Consider the following 23,008-nt stretch of genomic DNA (forward strand, 5'->3'; position numbering starts at 1 on the left):
AAAAGCTGCTAGCTCTGCTGTGTCTGTGGTTCCTAAGTATATTGGTATTCTGCATGATACTGCTACCACTCGTGAAGGTATACCCTGGTGGCACAACCACAACTTCATGTACACCATTGTGCAAAACTATGCGAGTTTTCAATCAAGCAGCCATTTCCTTAGGGATTTCCGGAGCTAAGCAGAAAAATGTTAAGGCTGCTCAGGGAACCTTCCTCAATCCAGCTACCAATGCATGGAGGAGGCTTCACAGAAGCAGAACACTACAGAGAAACACACCTGTGATGGATGCCACTCAAGCCACAAGAGACTTTGTTTTAGTCATAGCCACTCCACATACCTTGCAAAGGCTCCTGGAGACTTCACTTTCGTCATAACAGTTTCATGAGAGCCTTTATATGATGCTCTGACTATAGTCTCTTATGATGACCACTCTTCTCCGATTCACAAACACTTGGACTCCACAGCTGTTTCAATCTGACACTAACAGCTAGGGCAGACTGCTCTATAAACACAAAGACTGTGGCTACAGACAAGACTGCACGTGACTGTCTGTCATCCTCTTCAGAGTAGTCCAAGAGTCTTCCTGTCCTGTGCACTGCCTCTACTCCCACCAGAGCCTGCAGCCTAACCCCAGATAAAGCTTCATTTGAGTGTTTTATTGCTTGCACTGGAAGAATAAGAGCAAACAACTTCCAAGGCTGGTACACCCAGCAGCAGACAGAAGACAACTTAAGAGAACTGGCGACTATTAAGAAGTGTGCAAAGCTGTGACCATGAAGAACTGCTGAAAGATGGCTACTGGAAATGGAAACTGTGTGTAAGAGGGGATTAATATATTTCCTAATTTGCTTTAATATACCAACTGTTTTAAGGGACTAATAATTATGATTCCAACAAGAATGGAAATAAATGTGACTATCAGCAGAAAGAACTGACAGGATTTAGTGGTAGAAAAATATAGTGACAAAAGAAAAGGCCGAGACTCAGGTTTCTAGAAATGTTAGGTGTACTTGTAAAGTACTTGTAAATATTTGAAACTTTCTAGATCTATGTTTTAAATGATAGTGACACATTGAGAGAAAAAATATCCAGTAAGCACTTAAGAATGTAAGACTAGCAGTTGGAGAGCTATCCCAGTGGTTATGAGCATTGTCAGAACAATCTATAACTCCAGTTCCAGGGGATCCAATGTCCTGTTCTGGTCTTCACAGGTACCAGGCACAAAAGTGATGCTCAAACAAACCTCAACATACCAAACACCCTGAATTTGTTAGAAAAGTTTGTGGGAAACAGGCTTGAACTCATTGATACAGGAAAAACTTTCTGAATGTGATACCAATATCAGAAGCACTAAGACCCATGAGTAATAAATGAAACCTCATGAATCTGAAAAGGTTGTGTATGGCAAAAGATACTGTCATTTGGACAAGGAACAGCCACCAGGATGGAAAAAGACCATTGTCAATTATACATCTGACAGAGGGGATCTAAAATATGTAAAGAATTTTTAAAAATTTAAAAACCTGAGTATTGTTATGGCTAATTTTAAGATAGGGTAGGAAACTAAAAAAAGTTCTCAAAAATAAGATACAAATGGCCAAAAAACACTTAAAGAGATGTTCAACATCCTTAGTCATCAGGGAAATGCAAATCAAAAGTACTCAGAGTTCATTGTAAACCAGTCAGAATGTCCAAGACCAATAAAACAAATGACAGCATTTGGTGCCAAGCACATTTGGCAGGAAGATCAACACACACTTATTCCCGGTTAGTGGGGATGCAAAGTTGTACAGACACTAGGAAGTTAATGTGGTGGTCCCTTAAGAAGCTGGAAACAGATCTACCTCAAGATCCACTATACCACTCTTGGATATATACCCAAAAGACTCTACACCCTACCACAGAGATACTTGCTCTTCCATGATCATTACTACTCTATTCATAATAGCAGAAATTGAAACAACCTAGACGTACATCAACTGATGAACGGATATAATGACAACATGGCACATTTACAAAACAGAGTATCATTCAGCTCTTTAGAAAAATGAAATTCACAGGTAAATTGATGGACCTTTAAAAAAAAATCATCCTGAGTGAGGTAGCTCAGACCCTGAAAGACAAATATTGTATGTTTCTCTTATATGTGAATATTAGCTCTTAAGCTTTCATTGCGTGCAGTAATCCATATAAACAGAGGTTAGGTACTTTGTAATGTACCAGGTAAGAGAGGAAATTTCAAGGAAAGAAAAATAGAATATATTGTCATGGAGAAATCAAGAAGAAATTAGAATGGAGGATTAAGTAGGAAGTGGGATGGAAGAGAACAAAGAGTAGAATATGGGAAGTAACAACAAACACCAAAAGATCATCTTTAAAAAACATAGAAACCTACTACTGTAGAAGATTTGTAAAATAGAAACACATATAAAAAGAATTCTAATAGCATCACCAATACTAGCACAATACCCCAACTAGGTATCTTTTTGCTACGAAGTAAACATCCAGTGCCAGGAATGGGTTAAATCTTGTTGAGTCACTGACCAAAGGGCCTCATGGAACCCCTACACACCAAAGGCTATTGCCAAGACCATTGGATACCCTCCACAACCTGACATTTTGTATGTCATGAAATACAGAGAAGTTGAGCCAGTGCCTCTCTAGAAGCTTCACCAGTGTTCACGGTACTTTAAAGTACTCTGCATGCTATCATAGGAGAAAAATAATCATCAATATCTCCCAAGCTACAAGCTCTACAACCTACACTAACCTGGTGCAAGACAGACAAGTTCAATGATGGCACAAATGTTATGGGAGTAAGCAACACTTTCTGTTTGCGTTGAAGGCCACCCTTTAAGATGGAAGCCATACCTGAGACTGCTAAAATAGCCAACAACCTGAAAGTAGATATGCCATGGTACTAGGGGAACAGCTAATAGTAATGTTCTGCTTCAGTGCCTGTTCACCAACTTCCATCAGAGAAGCTTCTTCCTGAACTAGATGGAAACACACAAGAGAGATCCACAAGTGGACAGTGTGCAGCAAGTCAGAGACTTTGGAGCACTCGGTCATAAATGTCTTTATCAATGTCCTCCCCCTCAAGACTCAGGGATGTAGAAGAGGAGGGGAAAGGCCTATAAGAGCCAAAGGTGATGGATGAATCCAAGTAAATGATGCCTTACAGAAACAACAGGACTGATTCACATATAAACTCACAAAGATGGTGGCAAGACACACAAGACCTGCACAGGTTCAAGCCAGATGGGGTTCTGCCACAGGGGGGAGGAAGTAGACACAGGCTCCTGCCTCTATCCAAAAAGCTACCTGTATTTAAAACCTGCTGACAAAGGAAAAAAAACTCCATTTTCTTCAGTAGTTTCATTGGGTATATTAACCACACTTGAGGGCAGACACATGTCCAGAAGTAGTTGGCCAACACAAAATAAACTCAGTAATATTTTATAGATTTTTTTTGTCTTATTTTTCTTTGGGTATTTTTTGTCTTATTGATCTTCTGCTTGTATATTTTAATTTCCATTTTTGTGCTTTTGTGATAGGTTTGTATGCACTCCTTGGTTTTTGTTTATTTTTAGAGAGAGAAGGACATAAAGTTGCATAGGTAGGGAGATTAGAAGGATCTGGAAGGAATAAGGAAAGGGGAAAACATCAAAATATATTGTAAGGGGAAAAAATCTTTCAGGGGCTGGACAGAAGGCTCAGTGGTTAGACACTGACTACTCTTTCAGAGTATTTGATTCCCAGCACCCACATGTAGACTCATAGCCATCTGTAACTACAGTTCCAGGGGAAATCCAACGCCATCTTCTGGCCTCTTGCCAGGACCAGATACACAGACATACATGAAGGTAAAACACCCATTTACATAAAATTAAAAAATGAAAAATAGAAAAAAAAACTCACTAAAAAGAACTGGTACACAGGCATGTATAGACAAACCACTTATGCACATACAATATTTTTTTTAATATAGGACTAAAGTTTTAGCTGCAACCCAAGAGCACAACAAGCAAATAGGACAGAGTACTGAATCATGGAATATGGGGGTGACAATAATGCAAAGGCAAAAGAGAAGCTTTGAGGAAAATATAATAAATTTATCCAATGTTGCAGAGCAGCCAAATAGACTAGGACTACAACAGAACATCTGAATGTAATAACTAATCATTTGAGAGGCCATAGGTACTCTCATACAGATTAGGCAGAATAAGAGGCAGAGTGTCCTGGTTACTTTGAGTTGTCAACCTGACACTATCCAGAGTCAAGTGGGAAGATGGAACTTTAACTGAAGAACTGCCTGGGTCAGACTAGCCTATGGCTATGTCTGAGAGAGATTATTTTAATTGATAATGATGTAGAAGGGCCTAGCAATCTGAGGTGACACCATCCCTAGGCAAATAAATCTGAAACATGTAAACCTAGCTCATCATGCGGCAGAGAGTAAGTTAGCAATCAGCATACCTCCATGCTTCCTGCCCCCAACTCCTTGCCTAAGTTCCTACCCTAACTTCCCTGAATGGTGGGTTGTGACCTAGAAGTGTAAGTCAAACCTCTGCTCGATTTTCTTTTCTTTTTAAGATTTATTTATTTATTATTTATACAAACTCTGCCCGCATGTGTGTCTGCCCACCAGAAGAGGGCACCAGATCTCATTGTAGATGGTTGTGAGGCATTATGTGGTTGCTGGGAAATTGAACTCAGGACCTTTGGAAAAACAGACAGTGCTTTTAACCTCGAGCCATCTCTCCAGGCCCTCAATTTGCTTTTCGTTATGGTACTTTATCATAATAACAGGAAGCAAACTAGAATGGAGTAAATTTGTCCTTATGAATTCTATTTCCAGATTAACGTCTCCATCATTTTAATCTCCAACACCAACAGTTTAAAACAGTTCCTGTTCTCTATATTACTTCCATGACCATGCTGATCTTGATCCTTCTTAAATTTTCATTTTTACAACTCCAAAATAAATTATTTATCTTTAAGATATAGAAAGAAGTAAATCTTTGCTTTCCCTTGACTATGACTCCACTACCGTGTCTCAGTACTTTAGAATATCTGGTCTAGAATGTTCTTCTTGTTGCCCTACAAATCTAACCCCCTCTCTCAAGGCCAAGCTAGGTCCTATCACCACCTCAAAGCCTTCTCCTCTGTTCTTTTTCCTAAAATATGTGCAGCTCCAGATAGTTTCTTCTCAGAAATAAGAAACAACAGGCACCTTCTGTTCTTTCTTTCTTTCTTTTTTATTAGTGTGCTTCAAATGGTTTAACTTCTCACTGGGGAACTTCTTTATATGGCCAGTAATTGACATATAATTTTGTAAAACTATAAAAGAGGGGAAGGAGGGGTAGAGAACAGAGAGGAGAGGGGAAGGGGGGAAGGAAGGGAAAGAGGGGAGAGAATATAAACAAATTCCATTTCAAAATTAACTGGCTGTCTTTTCTGAGAAATGGTGATTTATTTGGCATTAAGAATGTCATTTAGTGATTTTTGTGTGCCAAGCACAGTATCTGATATGAAAATTAAGGCAACCTTTAGTTTACAATTAGTAGGTATAATTTTTAAACCTACTAAATCTAAATTACTGCAGTCAAATAACTAAAAAAAACTTTCAAAGGAGACCATAATTTACAGAATATGTAAGATATCTTTCAACAAATATGCGCACACACACACACACGCACACACACACATACACACACAAGCGTGTGTAGCAGCAGAACACAGGAGAAGGAGGAGGGAAAAGGCAAGGAAGGCAAAGCGAATGCCCAGTGGAAAGAAATAACACTCTTGAAGTCAGGATTCACCTAACTTACACACTTTGCCTTGCACATCCATCAGTACTCGCACCCATAATACTAGGTGTTCAGGGCTTTGAGTTTAAACTCCGCTCCTTCCCCACAGCAGATATTATAATCTATGAATAGTAATGGTGGCATTTGCACACAATTTACATACAGTCTTCAAATTATTCCTAAAGCAGTTATACTCCATGTCATACAGTCATCTACATAGTTATTATACTACATTGCTAATAATGAAAATTAAACGTCTGCACATGTTTAGCACACATACAATTTTTGGGAAAAAAATCTCTTATCTGCAGTTGGTTAGATCCATAGATGCAAAGTCCAAAGGTAAGAAAGGCAAGGTGTTTTTTAAGTAACCCTGAACAAAAGCCACAAGAGTGGAAAGCCACAGAGGCTCTGCTATATTTTCAAAACACATTTTTTGTTATCTTCTTTAAAGATGATGACAAAATAAAATTAGAACAACACCAATTACTACATTTTAACATGGTTTAACGAACACTAGAGCACTTTCTCATACTTATCCAGATAGAACATCCTAAAATAATTAGGACTCATCATAAAGAGCCAAAAAGCAAACTTTAATTACTCCTTAGACATACTTCCTATCAATCATTTAATGGTATCTTAAATTTTTTTGAGTTTCAGGTTTACAGACTCTCAATATGTTCAGAATGGTTGATCTATATTTAAAAAATGATTCAGCATAAGATTACATAAAAGTCCATATATTATATATACAGTACAACTGAATACCCACATACCTTCTGCCTTGACTCAGTATTGTCTTACATTTTCTTAATTTTGTATAAAGTACCTTAATTCCAGATTTCAATAATCCCTTGCATTTTATAAATCTCTAGGAAGAGAACAAAATGTCACTACTATCTATGTTGTAGCTTTTTTTCTGTGGCTATGAGAAAAGACACTGACCAATAACATCCTAGGGGAAAATATTTATTTAACTTACTATTTCCAGATCACAGTACATCACTGAGGGAAATCAAGTCTGGAGCCCAAGCAGAAACCATGGAGAAATGCTGCTTGCTGGCTGGCTCACAGCCTCATGCTTAGCTAGCTTTCTTACAAAGCCTAAGAGTACCTGCCCAGGAAGTGGCACTACGCACAGTGGGCTGGGCCCTTTTATATTAACAAAGGCAATCAAGAAAATCCCTCGCAGACAGGTCCACAGACCAATAAAGAAATTTATCAGTTGATTTTTTTCAATTAACTCTAGGCTATGTCAATGTCTACTGCTATGATAAAACAGCATGATCAAAAGTAACTTGGGGATAGCATCTATTTAATTTTATACTTCCACATCACAGTCCATCACTGAAGAAAGTCAGGGAAGGCACTCAAAGCAATGAAGCAGAGCCAGACGGTGGAGCACACCTTTAATACCAGCACTCAAGGAAGCAGAGGCAGGCAGATCTCTGTGTGTTTGAGGCCAGCCTGGTCTACAGAGTGGGTTCCAGGACAGCCAGAGTTACACAGAGAAACTCTGTCTTGGGGGCGGAGGGCTAGTTCCTGAGCTAGGAATATAGCTTAGTGGTACAGTGTCCCTGCTTATCATGAGCAAAGAGATTTGTTCTCCAGCATGTCAAAAATAAAGACACACTAAGAACTTGCTCCTTGGTATGGTATTAACTGAGACTGATATATTCTTCTTTAAGACCTTTTGGAATTAAAATAATTTAGTAAATATTAGATAAGCTTATTTAACTTGACCACTATAATTTGCTCCTTTGTATATTAAGTTATACATGTGTTTTAAACAAATTCACTTTATTATATAAATATTATATGCACAGACACATGAAATATTATTATATTTTTCCGGTACCTCATCTTCTTTTTTCATTTCATTTTTGTTAATGATTGGTAAAAAGAATTGCTAAAAATAGGTTTTCGGTGACGTGGTATGGAGCAAAAGGGAGCATACTCCATCCTTATGACAGTCGCAGCCCTTCAATGAGCTAAATGTCTCTTGTGTATTTCACAAGCGCTCTGCTGGGTTTTGACCTCCCATCAGTACTGAGACAAGTATGACTAGAGGAGAGGAGGGTTGGATATTGTTCTTTCCCCCAGGACAATTGACTTTGGTTCAGTTAACAATTTCTCCAAAATGCAAACATTAAGAACTGAGTGTTCTGGCATGCAGAGCTTCAGAATGGTTCCTTTTCCAGGTCCTGCTGGAGGCATAAGCTTCTCCAACATTCCCTTTAGAATCAGGCTAAGTTCCTGGCAGTAAAACTTATAAAATTAAAAAACCTTCTTCTATGAAGGGGTCCTAAGAGAAGTTTTTATTCTGATTACCTTCTACCTTTAAAATATTTTCAGGGTTGTAATTTGACCCTTTGGGGTGGAGTTTTCCTTCTAGTAACTTCTGTAAAGCCGCTTTGTGGATAGGTACTGTTTGAATTTGTTTTTTGTCATGGAATATCTTTTCTCTGACAATGGTTATTGAGAGTTTCGCTGGGTATAATAGTCTGGCCCAGCATCTGTGGTCTCTTAGGGTTTGCAGGACCGCTGTCTAGACCCTTCTCGCTTTCATGGTCTCTGCTGAGAAGTCAGATGTAATTCTGATAGGTCTGCCATCATATGTTACTCGGCCTTTTTCTCTTGCCGCTTTTAATATTTTTTCCTTGTTCTGTATATTTTGTGTTTTTATTATTATGTGGCAGGAAGATTTTCTTTTCTAGTCTATTCTATTTGGTGTTCTGTAGGCCTCTTGTATGCTCATATGCACCTCCTTCTTCAGATTGGGGAAACTTTCTTCAATGATTTTGTTAAAGATATTTTTGGGCTGTGGAGTCGGGTGTCCTCTCTTTCCTCAATACCTATTATTCTCAAGTTTCGTCTTTTCATGGTGTCCTTGATTTCTTGGATGTTCTGTGTCAGGAACTTTTCAGATTTAGCATTTTCTTTGATGGTTGTTTCAAGTTCTACGATTGTATCTTCAAGTCCCGATATTCGTTCCTCCATTTCTTGGATTCTGTTAGATAAGGTCACCTCTGTGATGCTTGCTTTCTTCTCTGAGGCCTCTTGATCACATTTTTCTTCTGTGTGTTCCTTTATCATAGCTTCCATTTTTATCTTCAGATCTTGAACTGTTTTAATGCTTTCCTTTATCCGGTTGTTTGTATTTTTCTGAAATTCTTCCAGTGCCCCTCTGTATGCCTCTCTTTTATGTCTTTAACCCGCTTAGTTGCATCCTCCTGCAGTTGTTTACAGATTTTACTCATTTCTTCCATTATCATCTTGCTTACTAAGGACTTGAGGTCATTTTCTTGTATTTCGATTGTGTTTGGGTTCTCAGGGTTGCATTCACTGGATTGTCTTAAGGTCAACAATTAACAAATGGGACCTCATGAGGCTGAGACGCTTCTGTAAGGTAGGAGACACTGTCAACAGAACAAAGCGACAGCCTACAGAATGGAAAAAGATCTTCACCAACCCTACATCTGACAAAGGTCTAATTATCCAAAATATATAAAGAATTCAAGAAATTAAACACCACCACACCAAATAACCCAATTAAGAAATGGGGCTCAAAACTAAACAGAGAATTCTCAACAGAGGAATATCAAATGGCTAAGAAACACTTAAAGGAATGCTCAGCATCGTTAGTCATCAGAGAAATGCAAATCAAAATGACACTGACATTCCATCTTACACCCATCAGAATAGCTAAAATCAAAAATTCAAGTGACACCACATGCTGGCGAGAATGTGGAGAAAGAGGGCCACTCCTTCATTACCGGTGGGAATGCAAACTGGTACAACCACTTTAGAAATCTATCTGGCACTTTCTCAGAAAAAAATGGGAATAGGGCTTCCTCAAGACCCAGCTATTCCACTCCTTGGAATATATTCAGAAAATGCTTCACCACACAACAGGAACATATGCTCAACCATGTTCATAGCAGCCTTATTCATAGTAGCCAGACCATGGAAACAGCCTAAGTGTCCCTGAGTAGAAGAATGGATAAAGAAACTGTGGTAAATTTACACTATGTAATACTACTCAGCTATTAAAAACAAGGAATTCCCTAAATTTGTGGACAAATAGACTGAACTAGAAATGATCATAATGAGTGAGTTAACCCCGAAGCAGAAAGAGTCAAATGATATATACTCACTTATATCTAGACACTAGTCCAAGGGGCATGTCCCATGAAAGTTTTCACTTACCAGGAAAGTAGGTCACAGGGGAGGCCATCCTATTGGGAATTTAGGTGAGAGAAGCATGGGAGAATGGGGAAATAGAAGGATCCAAAAGGTCCTAGAAACCTACAAGAAGAACATTATAACAGGCGGATCTGGGCCCAGGCGTCCTGCTCAAACTATGGCACCAGCCAAGGACAATACGGGCAGTAAACTTCGAACCTCTACCCAGATCTAGCCAATGGACAGGATATTCTCCACCATTAAGTGGAAAGTGGAGACTAACTTTCACATGAACTCTGGTGCCCCATATCTGACCATGTCCCCTTGACGGGGAGGCCTGGTGGCACTCAGAGGAAGGATATCAGGCTACCAAGAAGAGACCTGATACTCTCTGAGCGTATACAGGGGGAGGAGGTCCCCCTCAGTCACAGACATAGGGTAGGGGAGTAGGGGGAAAGCGGGGGGGGGGGGGGGGAGAGGAATGGGAGGATACAAGGGATGGGATAACAACTGAGATATAATATGAATAAATTAATAAAATATTAAAAAATATTTTCAGGGGACACATACACATAAAAATGGCACTAATTTGCTGTGTATCTAATGATCCATATTTGGTATGAATTATAAATATAGTCTAAATGTGAATATTCATGATCTACAAAAAAACTAAAGCTTAGCTAGGTGGGAATGATAATTAAAAAATCATTTTTTGTAGCATACTATATGCACTTAGTTATTTACCACTTAAGTTCTCTTACAGCTAGTTTCTGCTCTGAGACCTCCACACCAGTAAACTGTGAGTTTCTGTATCCTCCTTTCCTATCCATGTCAGGGGCAGAACAGTTTACCCTAAGATCTCAAGCCTCTGAAGGACTTAAGAACAGTTGCTTTTTCAAAAACAGCCTCAACTACTCAGCCACACTAGAGTTAAGACAACCATAAATCAAAGGGAAAACCCTTTGATCTAATGCCCAGTTGTCTATTAACAGAGCAATAATTCATTTTGGCAAAACAGCCGTGAAAATCAAGAAATCGTTCCAAATCTGTGACAGAGGGATTCTTTGCACATACAAGGCATTACAAAATTAATTCTGTTTTACACACTCCTTGAGTCATTGGTATGTTAAACAGGCTACAGCAAGTACATGATTAAGAAACATATCTACCTTCGAGACAGTCAAAGACAAAAATAAGAACAGTCTTGTCTTCAAGCAGCATAGGAAATCAGAAAAGAAGCTCAAAGATGCATGACTATATGTGAAAGCCCAGGTTGACCTCTCATGTTTTGAATTACATAAAATAGTGATTTCTAAGTCCTGGGAAGTCAACCATTCAACTCACACCAAAAATTCTAGTAACACAGAACAAGACAGATGTACAGCCCCGTAGCTCCTTGGAGTTGACAGTATTTCTTCACATATTCTGAGGAAACATTTTTTTTTTCAGATAGAATGACTAGTTTTAAGTACATTCATCACCATCCTGTGCCATTTTTAAATACACCTAAAACATTACCCATTATAAAAATCTACGTTCAAAAGCTAGGTGCCGTGGTATATGCCTTCAAAATAAGAAGTGGGTGTACCAGTGATCACTTTATATCAATAAATGTGAGTTTTCTGACACCATCACCATTCTACACTACAAGTAACTTTCAGGAGCACAAATACATGAACTAAACACATCAACACTAAACCCTAAGTCTTAGGGATTTTCTTATATCAGACAATAAAATTATCCTGAAAATTATTTCCCACAAAAGTCATCTTTTTTTTTTTTTCAATCTGGGGCCTGAGCTCATCACTAGTCTTTGAAATATTCACTTTACAAAAGATCAAGATCAGACATCCAAAGTTCTATCATCAGTCACTCCTGAAGCAATCACCTGGACCTCTTGTGAAATGTAGACTAAAAACTGGTTGAGTGAACAGAGTACAGACTATTATTAGAAAGTCTGTAATTCTCTTTCCTTGCAGCACTCAAAATCCTCACATTTATCATTCAACATATGTGAACATAATGGTAGCACATAATTCAAATAGCATTATATAGTTTAAATGAAATAAAATTTAAAGCAAAAATAAAATAAATGTAAATAAATTATCTAATATTGCAACTAAATGCTATGGTAGTTAAACAAAGCTCTAGCAAATACTTCAAGTAGAAAATATTGATATTGATAAATACACATAGCCTGTATATTAACCTATAGATGCTTTCTTTAAAATGTGTAGTAAAAGGAAGCCCTGCAGGGCCAGCAAGATGACTCAAAGTAAAGGCAACTGCCACCAAACCCAATGACCTGAATTCAATTCCAAGACACACACACACACACACACACACACACACACACACACACACTAAGCTTTTAAAGGAGGTTGTTTTTAAGGAGCCTAGGGAGATGGCTCATTAAGAGTTCTTGATTTGCCAGGTGTGGTGGTACACACCTTTAATCCCAGAACTCAGGAGACAGAAGCAGGCAGATCTCTGTGATCTCAAGGCTAGCCTGGTCTATAAGGAAACCCTGTCTTAATAAACCAAAACAAAAAAAAAATTTTTTTTGCCAGTCAGGCACAGTGGCATATATCTATATTCCAGCACTAAGGGAGGCAGAGGCAGGTGGATCACTGTGAGTTCCTGGCCAGCCTGGTCTATAAAACAAGTCCAGGACAGTCAAGGTACACAAAGAAACCCTGTCTCAAAATACTTTTTAAAAAAGTTCCTATTTTGCAAAAATGGAGACCTGACCCACATAAAAAGCTGGGCATGGCTGTGTGCTTGTAATCCTAGCATTGGGGGACAAAGAGGCAGATCCCAGGACCCTGTTGGCCAAGCAGCCCAGCCTAAATAGCAAGCCTCCAGTTCAGTGAAACTCCTGTCTCAATGGAATAAAGTAGAGAAAACTAAAAGAAGACACTGAAATCCTTGTTTGGTTTCTGTATCCACACAGATGTATATACCTGTATACTTACATACACCACACACACCTACAAAAAAAATAACAAAAATAAAGCTACTTTATCATTTGAAAGGGTATCTCTAGATGAAGTTGGTGCTGTTAAAAATAATAATAGTAAGGAACAGGAGATGGTTCAGTAATTAAGAACATTTGGTACTCCTGTAGAAGAGTGGGGTTCAGCATGCATAGGTCACAACTGTATGTAACGCCAGTTCCAACAGATCCAACCCTGCACTCATGATGCCATACACTCATGATGAGTTCAAATCCCTAACAGCCACAAAAACAAACAAACAAACAAAAACAAAAACAAAAAACGCCAGGTATGGCAGAGCTGCCTATAATTCCAGGTAGTCTAATCAACTGGCAAGCTCCAGATTCAGTGAGCTATCCTGTCTTGAAAACTAAGATGAAAAGCTATTAAAGAAGAGAGAAGATAGCCCTCTCTGTTTGACCTCATCATCACCATCTCCGCCCTGCCTGGCTGCTTGTCTGTGTGTCTGTCCATCTGTCTCTATCTCTCAAGCACACACACATGTACACTCAGTATAAGGACATAAGACATTAGATCTAATCTGGATTACATGAGACCCTGTCTTTTTTTTTTTTTTTTAAGTACAAAAAGTTTGCTCCTAGCCTCAACTTCAATTAATGTAAGCCTTCAAGAATGTTTTAATTACAAGCAAATATTAACATAGATGTTACATAGGTGTAGTTTAAAGAAAGGACAGATACAAGAAGACCATTAAGGCTGGCGGATCTGGACCCAGGCGGGTCAGCTCAACCCATGGTACCAACCAAGGGCAATGCATGCAGTAAACCTAGAACCCCTATCCAGTCTAGCCAATGGACAGCACATTCTCCACAATTGTGTGGAGAGCCAGGACTGACTTGGACATAAACTCTGGTGTCCCCTATTAGACCAATTCTCCTTTGTGGGGAGACCTGGTGACACTCAGAGGAAGAGTAAGCAGGCTACCAGGAAGAGAACTGATAGGCTGTGATCTTATAGTGGGGGACAAGGTCCCCTTCTGTCACAGACTTAGGGAAGGGGAACAGGATGAAAGAGAGAGGCAGAGAATGGGAAGACAGAAGTGAGGGGATAACAAATAAGATGTAATCTGAATAAATTACTTAAATTTTTTAAAAAAGAGAGAAACCTCAGAGACATACAGAAAAGAAAGAAAGAAAGAAAAGAAAGAACAGAGACCATAGAGAAGCAAAAATAAGTATTTTCCATAAATGTCAAGGGGGCCAAGGACAAGTGGTCACTGCCATGTCATAGACAAAGCTTGAACTCAAATCTTGCTTTGCCAATTAACTTAGACCAATGCTCTTTCAATTCTATCACAGTGTATGGATAAAAAAAATCTAGAGAGATGATACGTTCTTAAGTGAAGAACATAACTTCAGAAACAGAAAACAAGTCATAAGGAAGACAGAAGTAAACAAGTATTTGTCTACAGGTTAAAACAATTTATAAATAAAGGTAATGATCAAACAAAAGTTCTAGTTGGTTAAAGTTCTATTTTAAAAGTTATGGTAGTTCTACTACTATGTGCAAAAATATAAATGGAAATGAAAACATTTTACATTTTGACCATAATCTGAAAAACAATCTCTAATGACAGTCATTCCAATAATAACCCTTTATATCTCTTACACATTACGGTTTCTCCATATTCCATCACTTACAAGGTTCAAAGCATAAACATTAAGTCCAGATCTCCTGGGTCTAAATCCTGACTCTTGTCCACATTCCTACTATACTGAGCCTCTGTGTACTCTTACTAAGAAACTAGGCTGTAGAGCCAGCCAAGATGTGCCAAGACTTCAACATGTCCTGTTGATATATACTGTACTACCAATTATGCTAAGAAGTCTCTAAGATCACCCTCAGGTTCAGCAATCTGTCAGAGGATTCAAAGAGTTCAACATGGAGTTATATTTGATGCTGCTATAATGTACCACAGGAAAAGAGGCAGGCCCAATCAGCAAAGGACATCAGGAGCAAGGAGTTTTCTTCCACTGGGAATACATTGGACACAATTATTGTAGCAAAGGGTTCCAACAACATATGAACTATCACAGACACTCACTAGAGACTCGGTGCCTAAGACATCACTGGTTCTAGCCAAGTACACACTGCTGTCTTGTACATATGCAAATGAAAAACTACTTGGAAGTATGTATTCAGCAAAAACCATGTTTTATACAAATATTCTGGGAACAGTAACAGACTCTTTACTTCACATTAGTGAGACCATCCCTAAATCTTAGTTCTCGGTAGCCAGGCAAGAAGAGACTGTGTAAATAAGGCAACTTTTCTGCACTCCAGCTCCTTAGAGCTGCAGGAACCTGTTCCCTATTGTGATTCTCATATCCTAAAAAGAATCTGATATACAGTAGTCACCTAAACCTTTTTATAGTAACATTAAAAAAAAAAAAAGAGTCCTGGCTCTACCACTTCTTGGCTATATATAACTGGTAGAGTTATTTAGGTTCTAGACTGTTTTCTCATCAGTAAATAAGATGAAAGGAGCATCTACCTCAAAAGGCTAGTTTGAAAATTAATGTATGTATAGTATCTCTTATAAGAAGCATTATATAATTAGTATTATTATGTGTGTGTGTGTACACACACACACACACACACACACACACACACACACACACACACCTTACCCAAGTTACACTGGAGCTAACTCATCTCTAAATTTCCCATGAATGTGCTGGTCTATCATACTGATAAGGGTTTCATGTCTATTAAGATCTTTAACTTATACAGGAACAAGAGCCTATAGCAAAGCACTTACTCTCCATAATGGTGTGCTGTGGTTTGGATGCAGTCTAACCATCAAGGACTCATTCTGAAAGCTCAGGCCTCAGTGTGATGAGAGGTGGTGAAAACCTCTGATCTGTGGCAGTAGCTCACCAACACAAACATGATGGCCTGAATTTCATCTCTAGCACATGTAGAAATCCAGCGTAGTGGTGGTGTGCTTATTTAGTGCTGAGGAGGTGCAGACCAGGGAATCCCTACAGCTCACTTTGCCTCTCCAAATCAGCAAGCCCCAAATGTCAGTCTCAAAAAACAAAACAAAACAAAACAGATAGCTCCCAAAGAATGGCCCCCAAGGTTGACCTCTGACTGCCACACATACATGCACACACATACATATATTCACACACACAGAAGAAATAAACTTTTATAGTAGGTGATTAGGTTATTGGGAGTACTCTGGCTCTCACCACATTTTGATTAGTTCCTATGAGTGAGTTGTTATAGTAAGAGCAAACCTAAATCCTCCCACTCTCTGGCTTCCTGTCTAGGTGATCTCGCCCTACATGCTATCATACACCACATTTGATACAGATTAAGGAGGCCTCCCCACAGCCTTTCAAACTATCTGCTCTTTTCTTTAAAGTATCAAATCTCAAATATTTGGTAATAGCAGCAGAAAACTAACATAGCCTAGAAAACACTGACGTGAACTACCAGCAAAATTGTATGTATTAAATAAATCTTTTCAGTGGTCAGGAGAGAGACAGTCAACTTTTCTCATAATGCAACTTAAATAAAATACCCTCTAAATTTCTTTGATCTTCATCGTGAAAAATAAAAACTAAGAAAGAGAAAAATGGCTGGATTCTATCTAGCAGAAGATCACCAGTACAGGTACCATTAGCAGTAAGGATAACAAGCTCAGTCTGTGATATATAATTAGAACAGCAAATATTTTACAGTCTTAGTGACAACTAGGGTTCAAGTTCTTTAAGGTCAGTTAACATTTATATTAGGGTTTTGGAAGGGTTCAAATCCTTCAAGGTGTGTGTGTGTGTGTGTGTGTGTGTGTGTGTGTGTGTGTGTGGACACGCACGTGTGTGCGACCACTCGCTCGCTCACTGGTGCATGAAAGTATGTGAGACACTGTGTAACAGTGTGGGAATGATAGAATTCATGTGAGTGTGTGTGCGAGAGTATGTGAGAGTGTGAGTGTGTATATGTGTGTGAGTGTCTTTGTGGGACTGTGTGTCTGTAAGAGATAGTAAGAGTATGTGTGTAAGAGTGTGCATGAATATTTTACAGAAAAGATGCTAAAATGTAATTCTCCACCAATGAAGTAAAAAATAAAGGAATATTGTAAATATTTTTTAAGGGACAAAATGTTAGAAGGAGAAAAAATAAAGTTCAAGTTTTAAAATAGTATGTCAGAGAAGGCCCAGTGGCTTCCACTCCAGCTCTGATCTGAGGGATCTGCACATGATTATCAGAGAAAGCCTAAAGATCAGGAGAATCCTAAGAACAAACCCCAAGCACTAAGGGTTTGGCATTTGAGGGAACTTTCAGATTAACAACTTTTTAAAACAAATTATAACTACACACCTCTGTGTGTATAAATTAATTCTGTAAGCATCAGCACCAGCTCACCACGTAACCAGGTAACCTTACTTTTCAGTAAAGTTCCTGCAGAAGAGTTTCTGCTAACAGTTTAAAATAACAAACATATTAAGCATTCTCTCTAACCCCAGGCCCTGGTTAACTCTTGGGACTGGCTCATTCAAGCAAACAGGCTCGGTTGTTTCTGCTCTCTGAAGAGATTAGAAAGTGAATGACTCCCCAAAAGGCAGGTGTCTGAACAGATTAGAGTCAGCCAATTACAATCACATGGAAAGTGTAAGTGTAGCACGAGCCATACCTCTACAGTAGAAACAACTAACAAAACTGCCTAACAGACAGTCTCAGTCTTCCTACCTACGCACCCACTGTGAGGGTGAAAAGCAACCATGGCAGTCAGGCAATGACAACACTGACAGGATGCTTGGCCTTGCAAGTGAAACTCCAGAAATGACTCCTGAGTTTTACTTCCTGCAGTTCTTTCAATGATTCCTTAAAGCCCTAACGAAAAATATATCAGTGGCTCTGTTTCCTGCTCTGCCCTGGCTCATACGCCAGCAATGTATGAAGTACAATCCTCTTACCCTCATCCTTTGACCACTAGTAAACATCACCTCACTCAGTGACTCCCCTACCATACCTACCAAATCTGATCATATTTAAGGACAGCTCACCAAAATAAAATGGCCATATAGAAACCACTTCTGTCTTTCATATACCGTACCCTGTGGATATACAGCTGTGCCCTGATTCTTGCTCTAGCTAGTGAAAGCTCACCGTACCTACACCTCACAAGTCTCCTGTGATTCACAGGATTACTCCAAATGCCACTCCCTTTTATAAATGTACCCTCATTCACATACCCAGATCCCTGTCACTGATTCTGTGTTCATTCTGCTATTTATTCATACAATCAAAAGGTACTTGCTGATTTCCAGTTGCCTACCAAACGTCATTCACAGTGCTTAGGGCTGAGGAAACTACTCTGAGCAAGATGAATAAGATCTCTTCTCCTTCAAAGCTGTAATTCAATAGATATATGGAGTGCCCAGGAGTGCCCAATCATTACTTCAGAAATGTTCTAATTATAACTGCGGTAAGTAAGATTTACAACGGTGTCTCAAATATATAAATGAAAGCATAACTCAATCTGGGAGGGTGAAGGGGAACTGCTTCCCTGGAAAGGACATGAAGCAAAATGTAAAGATGAGTAAAAAAAAGCTGAACAACAACAAAAAGCCAGAGACTCATGGGGAGGAATAGTACAAAGGCTTTGAGGCAACACTCGAGGAATCATCAAGAGCCAGTGGGCAAAGGTCAAGGTTCAGGCGAAGAGCTAGAAAGAAACAGAAGGTTGTTTCTTATAGCTCTGCTCTTGCACTTAGTGCACTGTTTCCGAATTACTCAAATATTCAGTCTCCATGAAACACACTTCAGTTTTACAAATGTTTCTGCCCCTAAAACCTAATCCAGTGCTCAACTACCCTCAAGATCCATGGAATAAAGTTGATTTAAGCAAGCAGCTTACCCTCTGAATATTAGAAAGTTTGAACAAAACTAACTCTGGAGTCTCTGACTGCCCTAAAACTTACTGAGCAAGAGAATCATTTTTTTCTTTCTTTCTTCCTTTTTTTTTTTTTTTTTTAAGGTTTTTTAAAACAGGGTTTCTCTGGGTAGCCTGGGCTGTCCTGGACTCAGTTTGTAGACCAGGCTGGCCTCAAACTCACAAGCACAGTGATCCGCCTGCCTCTGCCTCCTGAGTGAAAAGAACCATTTTCATTCCAATTTTTATATATTAAAAAAAAAAAAATCAAAGCCAGTATTACTTGTGCATGAAGCTTTATATTCTGAAAACCAAATTTAAGATGGCAAAGTGAACTTCACCTCCTCCTTGTCCATATTAGCATCAACTAATAACCATGAGAGAGCTGCTTTTAAATTTCTACAGAGTTACAGAGACAGCAGAGATGGGCAGCCCATCTGGCACTGCTTACTCTCCAGTTGTACATGTACTGCTGAATACAGTCAACAGCAGGAACCAGCACCTGTGCCATCATGTCCTCCTTCCTTACCAATGCTGTCAGTACCAGAAATACAAGCCAGTGACTAAGAAAATGTCAAAATCCAACTGGCATTCCTCTGCTAATTACCATGAGGTAACAGAACAGGGTGACCATTAATCCTAAGCTTTAGTTTAGGTTCATGTTCTCAAAGAATAATGGGGAAACATTTTTTTAAATGAAAAAAAAAAAACCAGAATTAACTAGGATGTAGTTTCAAGACAGGATAAAAGTTCAAGGTGATTGACCATTCGGTGAGGGAAACAACAATACATACCCAGAATGGAACCTCTCAATAACTAATCTGTAAGGTCCTCATCATGACTTTCCTGAGTACATTTAACCAGAATCTCAACACCTACATTTATTATGGTTATTGGTATATATAACAACAGATCCAAAATCATACAAAAAGCCAAGGATTCTACTCTATGAATATGCCATAATGGGCTCACACACACCAAGGGCACAAAAACTTTACAAAAATATATAAAATTATATAGTGTGTAGCAATGCATACTCAGGAGGCAAAGATAGGAAAATCATAAGACTGGCTAACCAAAACCACAGACCTGCCTCAAAAAGGAGTGAGTGGAATATGTAGCAGTGGAAAAATGCTTGCCCACCATGTAGAAATCACTGGTAATCCCTTAGTAAACACACACACAACACACACACACACACACACACACACACACATACACACACACACACCTATAAAATAGAGCTTAATTAAAATAAGCAATGGCTGTGCCCGTGAATACTACCTGAAATACCAAGATAAAACAATAAAATAATTTACAAAAATATTTTAACATTATTCTAGATTTTGTAGATAAAAAAAATCTTTCTAAATGATAACAACAGATTCCACACCCTTCAAGCTGCACCCTAGAGCTCCTGAGACTAGTCTATCCACTTTCTCCACTTCTCCCCATTTTCTCCACATCTCAAGAAAAAGGAAAAAAAAATATTTAAACGATTAAACAAGACCAAAATAAAAGGCCATTCACTCAACATACATGGACTGACTTAAGTGTTACACAACAGTGATCAAAACAAATGTGGCCTGCACTTCAGAAGTAAAACTTCTTTACCTAATTAAAGAAGAATGTGATTGATTCTTTTCCTTCCATCTCCCAAGAATGGTGGGGAAAAAAAAAGTTAACACATTTAGTGAAAATCTATTTTCTGCAATACTTTTTTGGAAAAAGAAATCTGAATTTTTAAAAATTACGTCTATACATAAAAGGAAATTACTGACAAGTTTCTTAAATGTGTATGGCTCTTCATGTGTCTGTGTGCCATTTGCATGCCTCGGGCCAAAAGACAGCACAGGATCTGCTGAGACTGGCATGGTTATGTGGTGGTGAGAATCAAACCCACATCCTCTGCAAGAGCAGCCAACGCTCGTAACCTATAGCCATGTCTCCAACCCTGAATCACTGACTCTAATCACAGCTTTCACATTTACAATCACCTTTACTATTCTATGACTCAAGATAATAAAATGTAAACTAACTCTACCCCTTTCTTTTTCTTAGATTCTGAAAGCCCATTTTTAAGTGTTTTACAAGTAAAGAGATAAGCAAGCAACCAAGCTCCGAACAGTATTTCCAAATTACCAAGTATCAAGCAAGTAAATATTACTACAAAAATCAACCATGTCTTTTCTTTTTAAGTGCCTTGCCTAACGATTACATAGGATAACTAACTATACATTTGACTCAGTCAAGTTACTGTAATATTGAAAAGTGCTTCATAAAATTTCTAATTAAAGTATGTATATGTGATTCTTCCAGTAAGCCAGCAGCTGTTATGACAGAGAGATAATGCTGATGTCATGAGACTCAATTTATTCAAATACCACCAGCCTATTGCAATGGACTCTTTGCTCAGTGTTGAGAGAACACAGCAAAACCTCAGGAAAAGCATGTTAAGTAATGCAGAAATCTTTAAGCAGCATTCCCAGTGATCATGTCAGCTCCGAACAACTACCTATCTCTCAGAGAATAACCAAACAAATGTACTTCCAATTAAATATGTTCCTAACTGCATGAGTAGGTTTTTAAAATCTGCAACATGCCTCTCCATATTACTGACAAGACATTAAAAATAAGTCACATCTTCAAACAAAACATATCAGCTAAAAATAGTGTATCTATTTCAAAGGCTCGAGCAGAAACCTCCAACTGAACTAAAATTAGTAGGTTTTTTTTCTATCTCTGTATCTTTAAAATGCACCTTCCACATTTATGAAGCCTACAGACCAGTGTCCACATAATTCTCCAATGGGTCGTCTTGGAGAATCTAAAGGACTATAAACTCTTCATGAACATAGCCCACTTCCCACACTACACCTGCAACCAAATTCCTCTTCGCTTTAACATCCAGAGTAAATATATATGTATGTGTATCTGTTATACACAGTATATACAAATAAAGAAGACCCTTTCTCGATTATTTCATGTAGTGACATTTCAAGCCACCACCCCCCCCCACACACACACACACACACATCCCGCAATGTCCTTTTTTCAGAAACAGAAGTAAACGCCCTGTGCAAAGAAAAAAGCTGTCAGGTGGGCAGACAGGTAGGGCTCCATCTGGGACACCGCACCATTGGGGTAAAGGAAGGTCTTGGGTCACGCTGGAGGGTCGAGAAGGAGGGGACAGGGACCTAAGGGCGGCTCCACCCACGGAGCAGCGGAGGCTGAGGCAGGAGGGCTCCGGTAGCCCTCCTCAGCACTGCCCAGCCGGCGCCCTGAGGCGGTGGCAGAGTGGAGACGCCGGCTCCGAGCCTGAGAGAGCGTGAGGCCGCCCGCCCTCCCGGTCAGGGCCGGCGCGGATGGTGGGAAGGTCATGGCCGCAGGAGGCCCCGGCCGAGCGGCCACCGAGCCCGCGCGCTACCTTTGGCCTCGCAGTCGGCGCAGTACTTGTTGTCCTCCTCCCTCAGCAGTTTGGACAGGATGAGCTGGTGCTGCTCGTTCAGCTTCTGAGCCTTCTCCCGACAGGAGCGTGTCGCCATGGCGGCGGCGGCGGCGGCGGCGGGGTGGCGGGCCGGGACGCGAGGCGGACGGCGCTGGCGAGGCCGGGCGGCCGAGGGAAACAGGCGCCGCTGGGGCCGCGGACGGACTCGGCCCAGGAAGCGGCAGCGGCGGCGGTAGCGGCGGCGGCGGTGGCTGGAACCCGAGGAGGGGCGGCGGCGGCCGAGGCAGCGCCGACGTGTCCCGCCTCCTCGCCCGGCCCGCCGCACGCTCCGCCCGAGCCGGCGAGGGGCGGGGCGGGAAGAGCCGCCGCTTCCGGGACGGCGGAGCGGTGGACGCTGCGCATGCGCCCAGCTGCCCGCCTGCCGGGTGGAGCCCAAGGTGATTCCAGAGAAAGCATCTGCTCACTACCCTAGGCGAGTTTTCCCACGCTTGAGGCGTGACTGTCGCTTGAAATCTCTGGGGACCTGGAAATGGAAGACTTTTTTTTTTTTTAACCAGGAAGCTACTTTCACTTGTTTCCTAGCCTTTGCTTCTGCCTACACAGCACTGGAAATGTTCAAGTTATAGTTACATTGGGTTAGGTGTATCCAATGTTT

The 23,008-nt window shown here is 39.9% G+C and overlaps 1 protein-coding gene across 2 annotated transcripts in view; it reads right to left on the reverse strand.

Moving 5' to 3' along the window:
* The window catches only part of SMAP1 (small ArfGAP 1), an 81,674-nt gene extending 58,991 nt beyond the window's left edge, over nucleotides 1-22,683 (reverse strand). Inside the window, exon 1 of one of the 2 annotated variants that reach the window (XM_084754283.1) lies at nucleotides 22,333-22,683. In XM_084754283.1, the coding sequence (XP_084610409.1) occupies nucleotides 22,333-22,450 (118 nt within the window). In that variant the 5' untranslated portion in view covers nucleotides 22,451-22,683. The remainder of the gene's footprint in view (nucleotides 1-22,332) is intronic. The other variant, XM_084754284.1, reaches the window with a different exon arrangement.
* Nucleotides 22,684-23,008: the final 325 nt, after the last annotated feature.

The sequence above is a fragment of the Acomys minous genome (assembly GCF_964271855.1).
Source record: "Acomys minous genome assembly, chromosome: 13".
NCBI lineage: Eukaryota > Metazoa > Chordata > Mammalia > Rodentia > Muridae > Acomys > Acomys minous.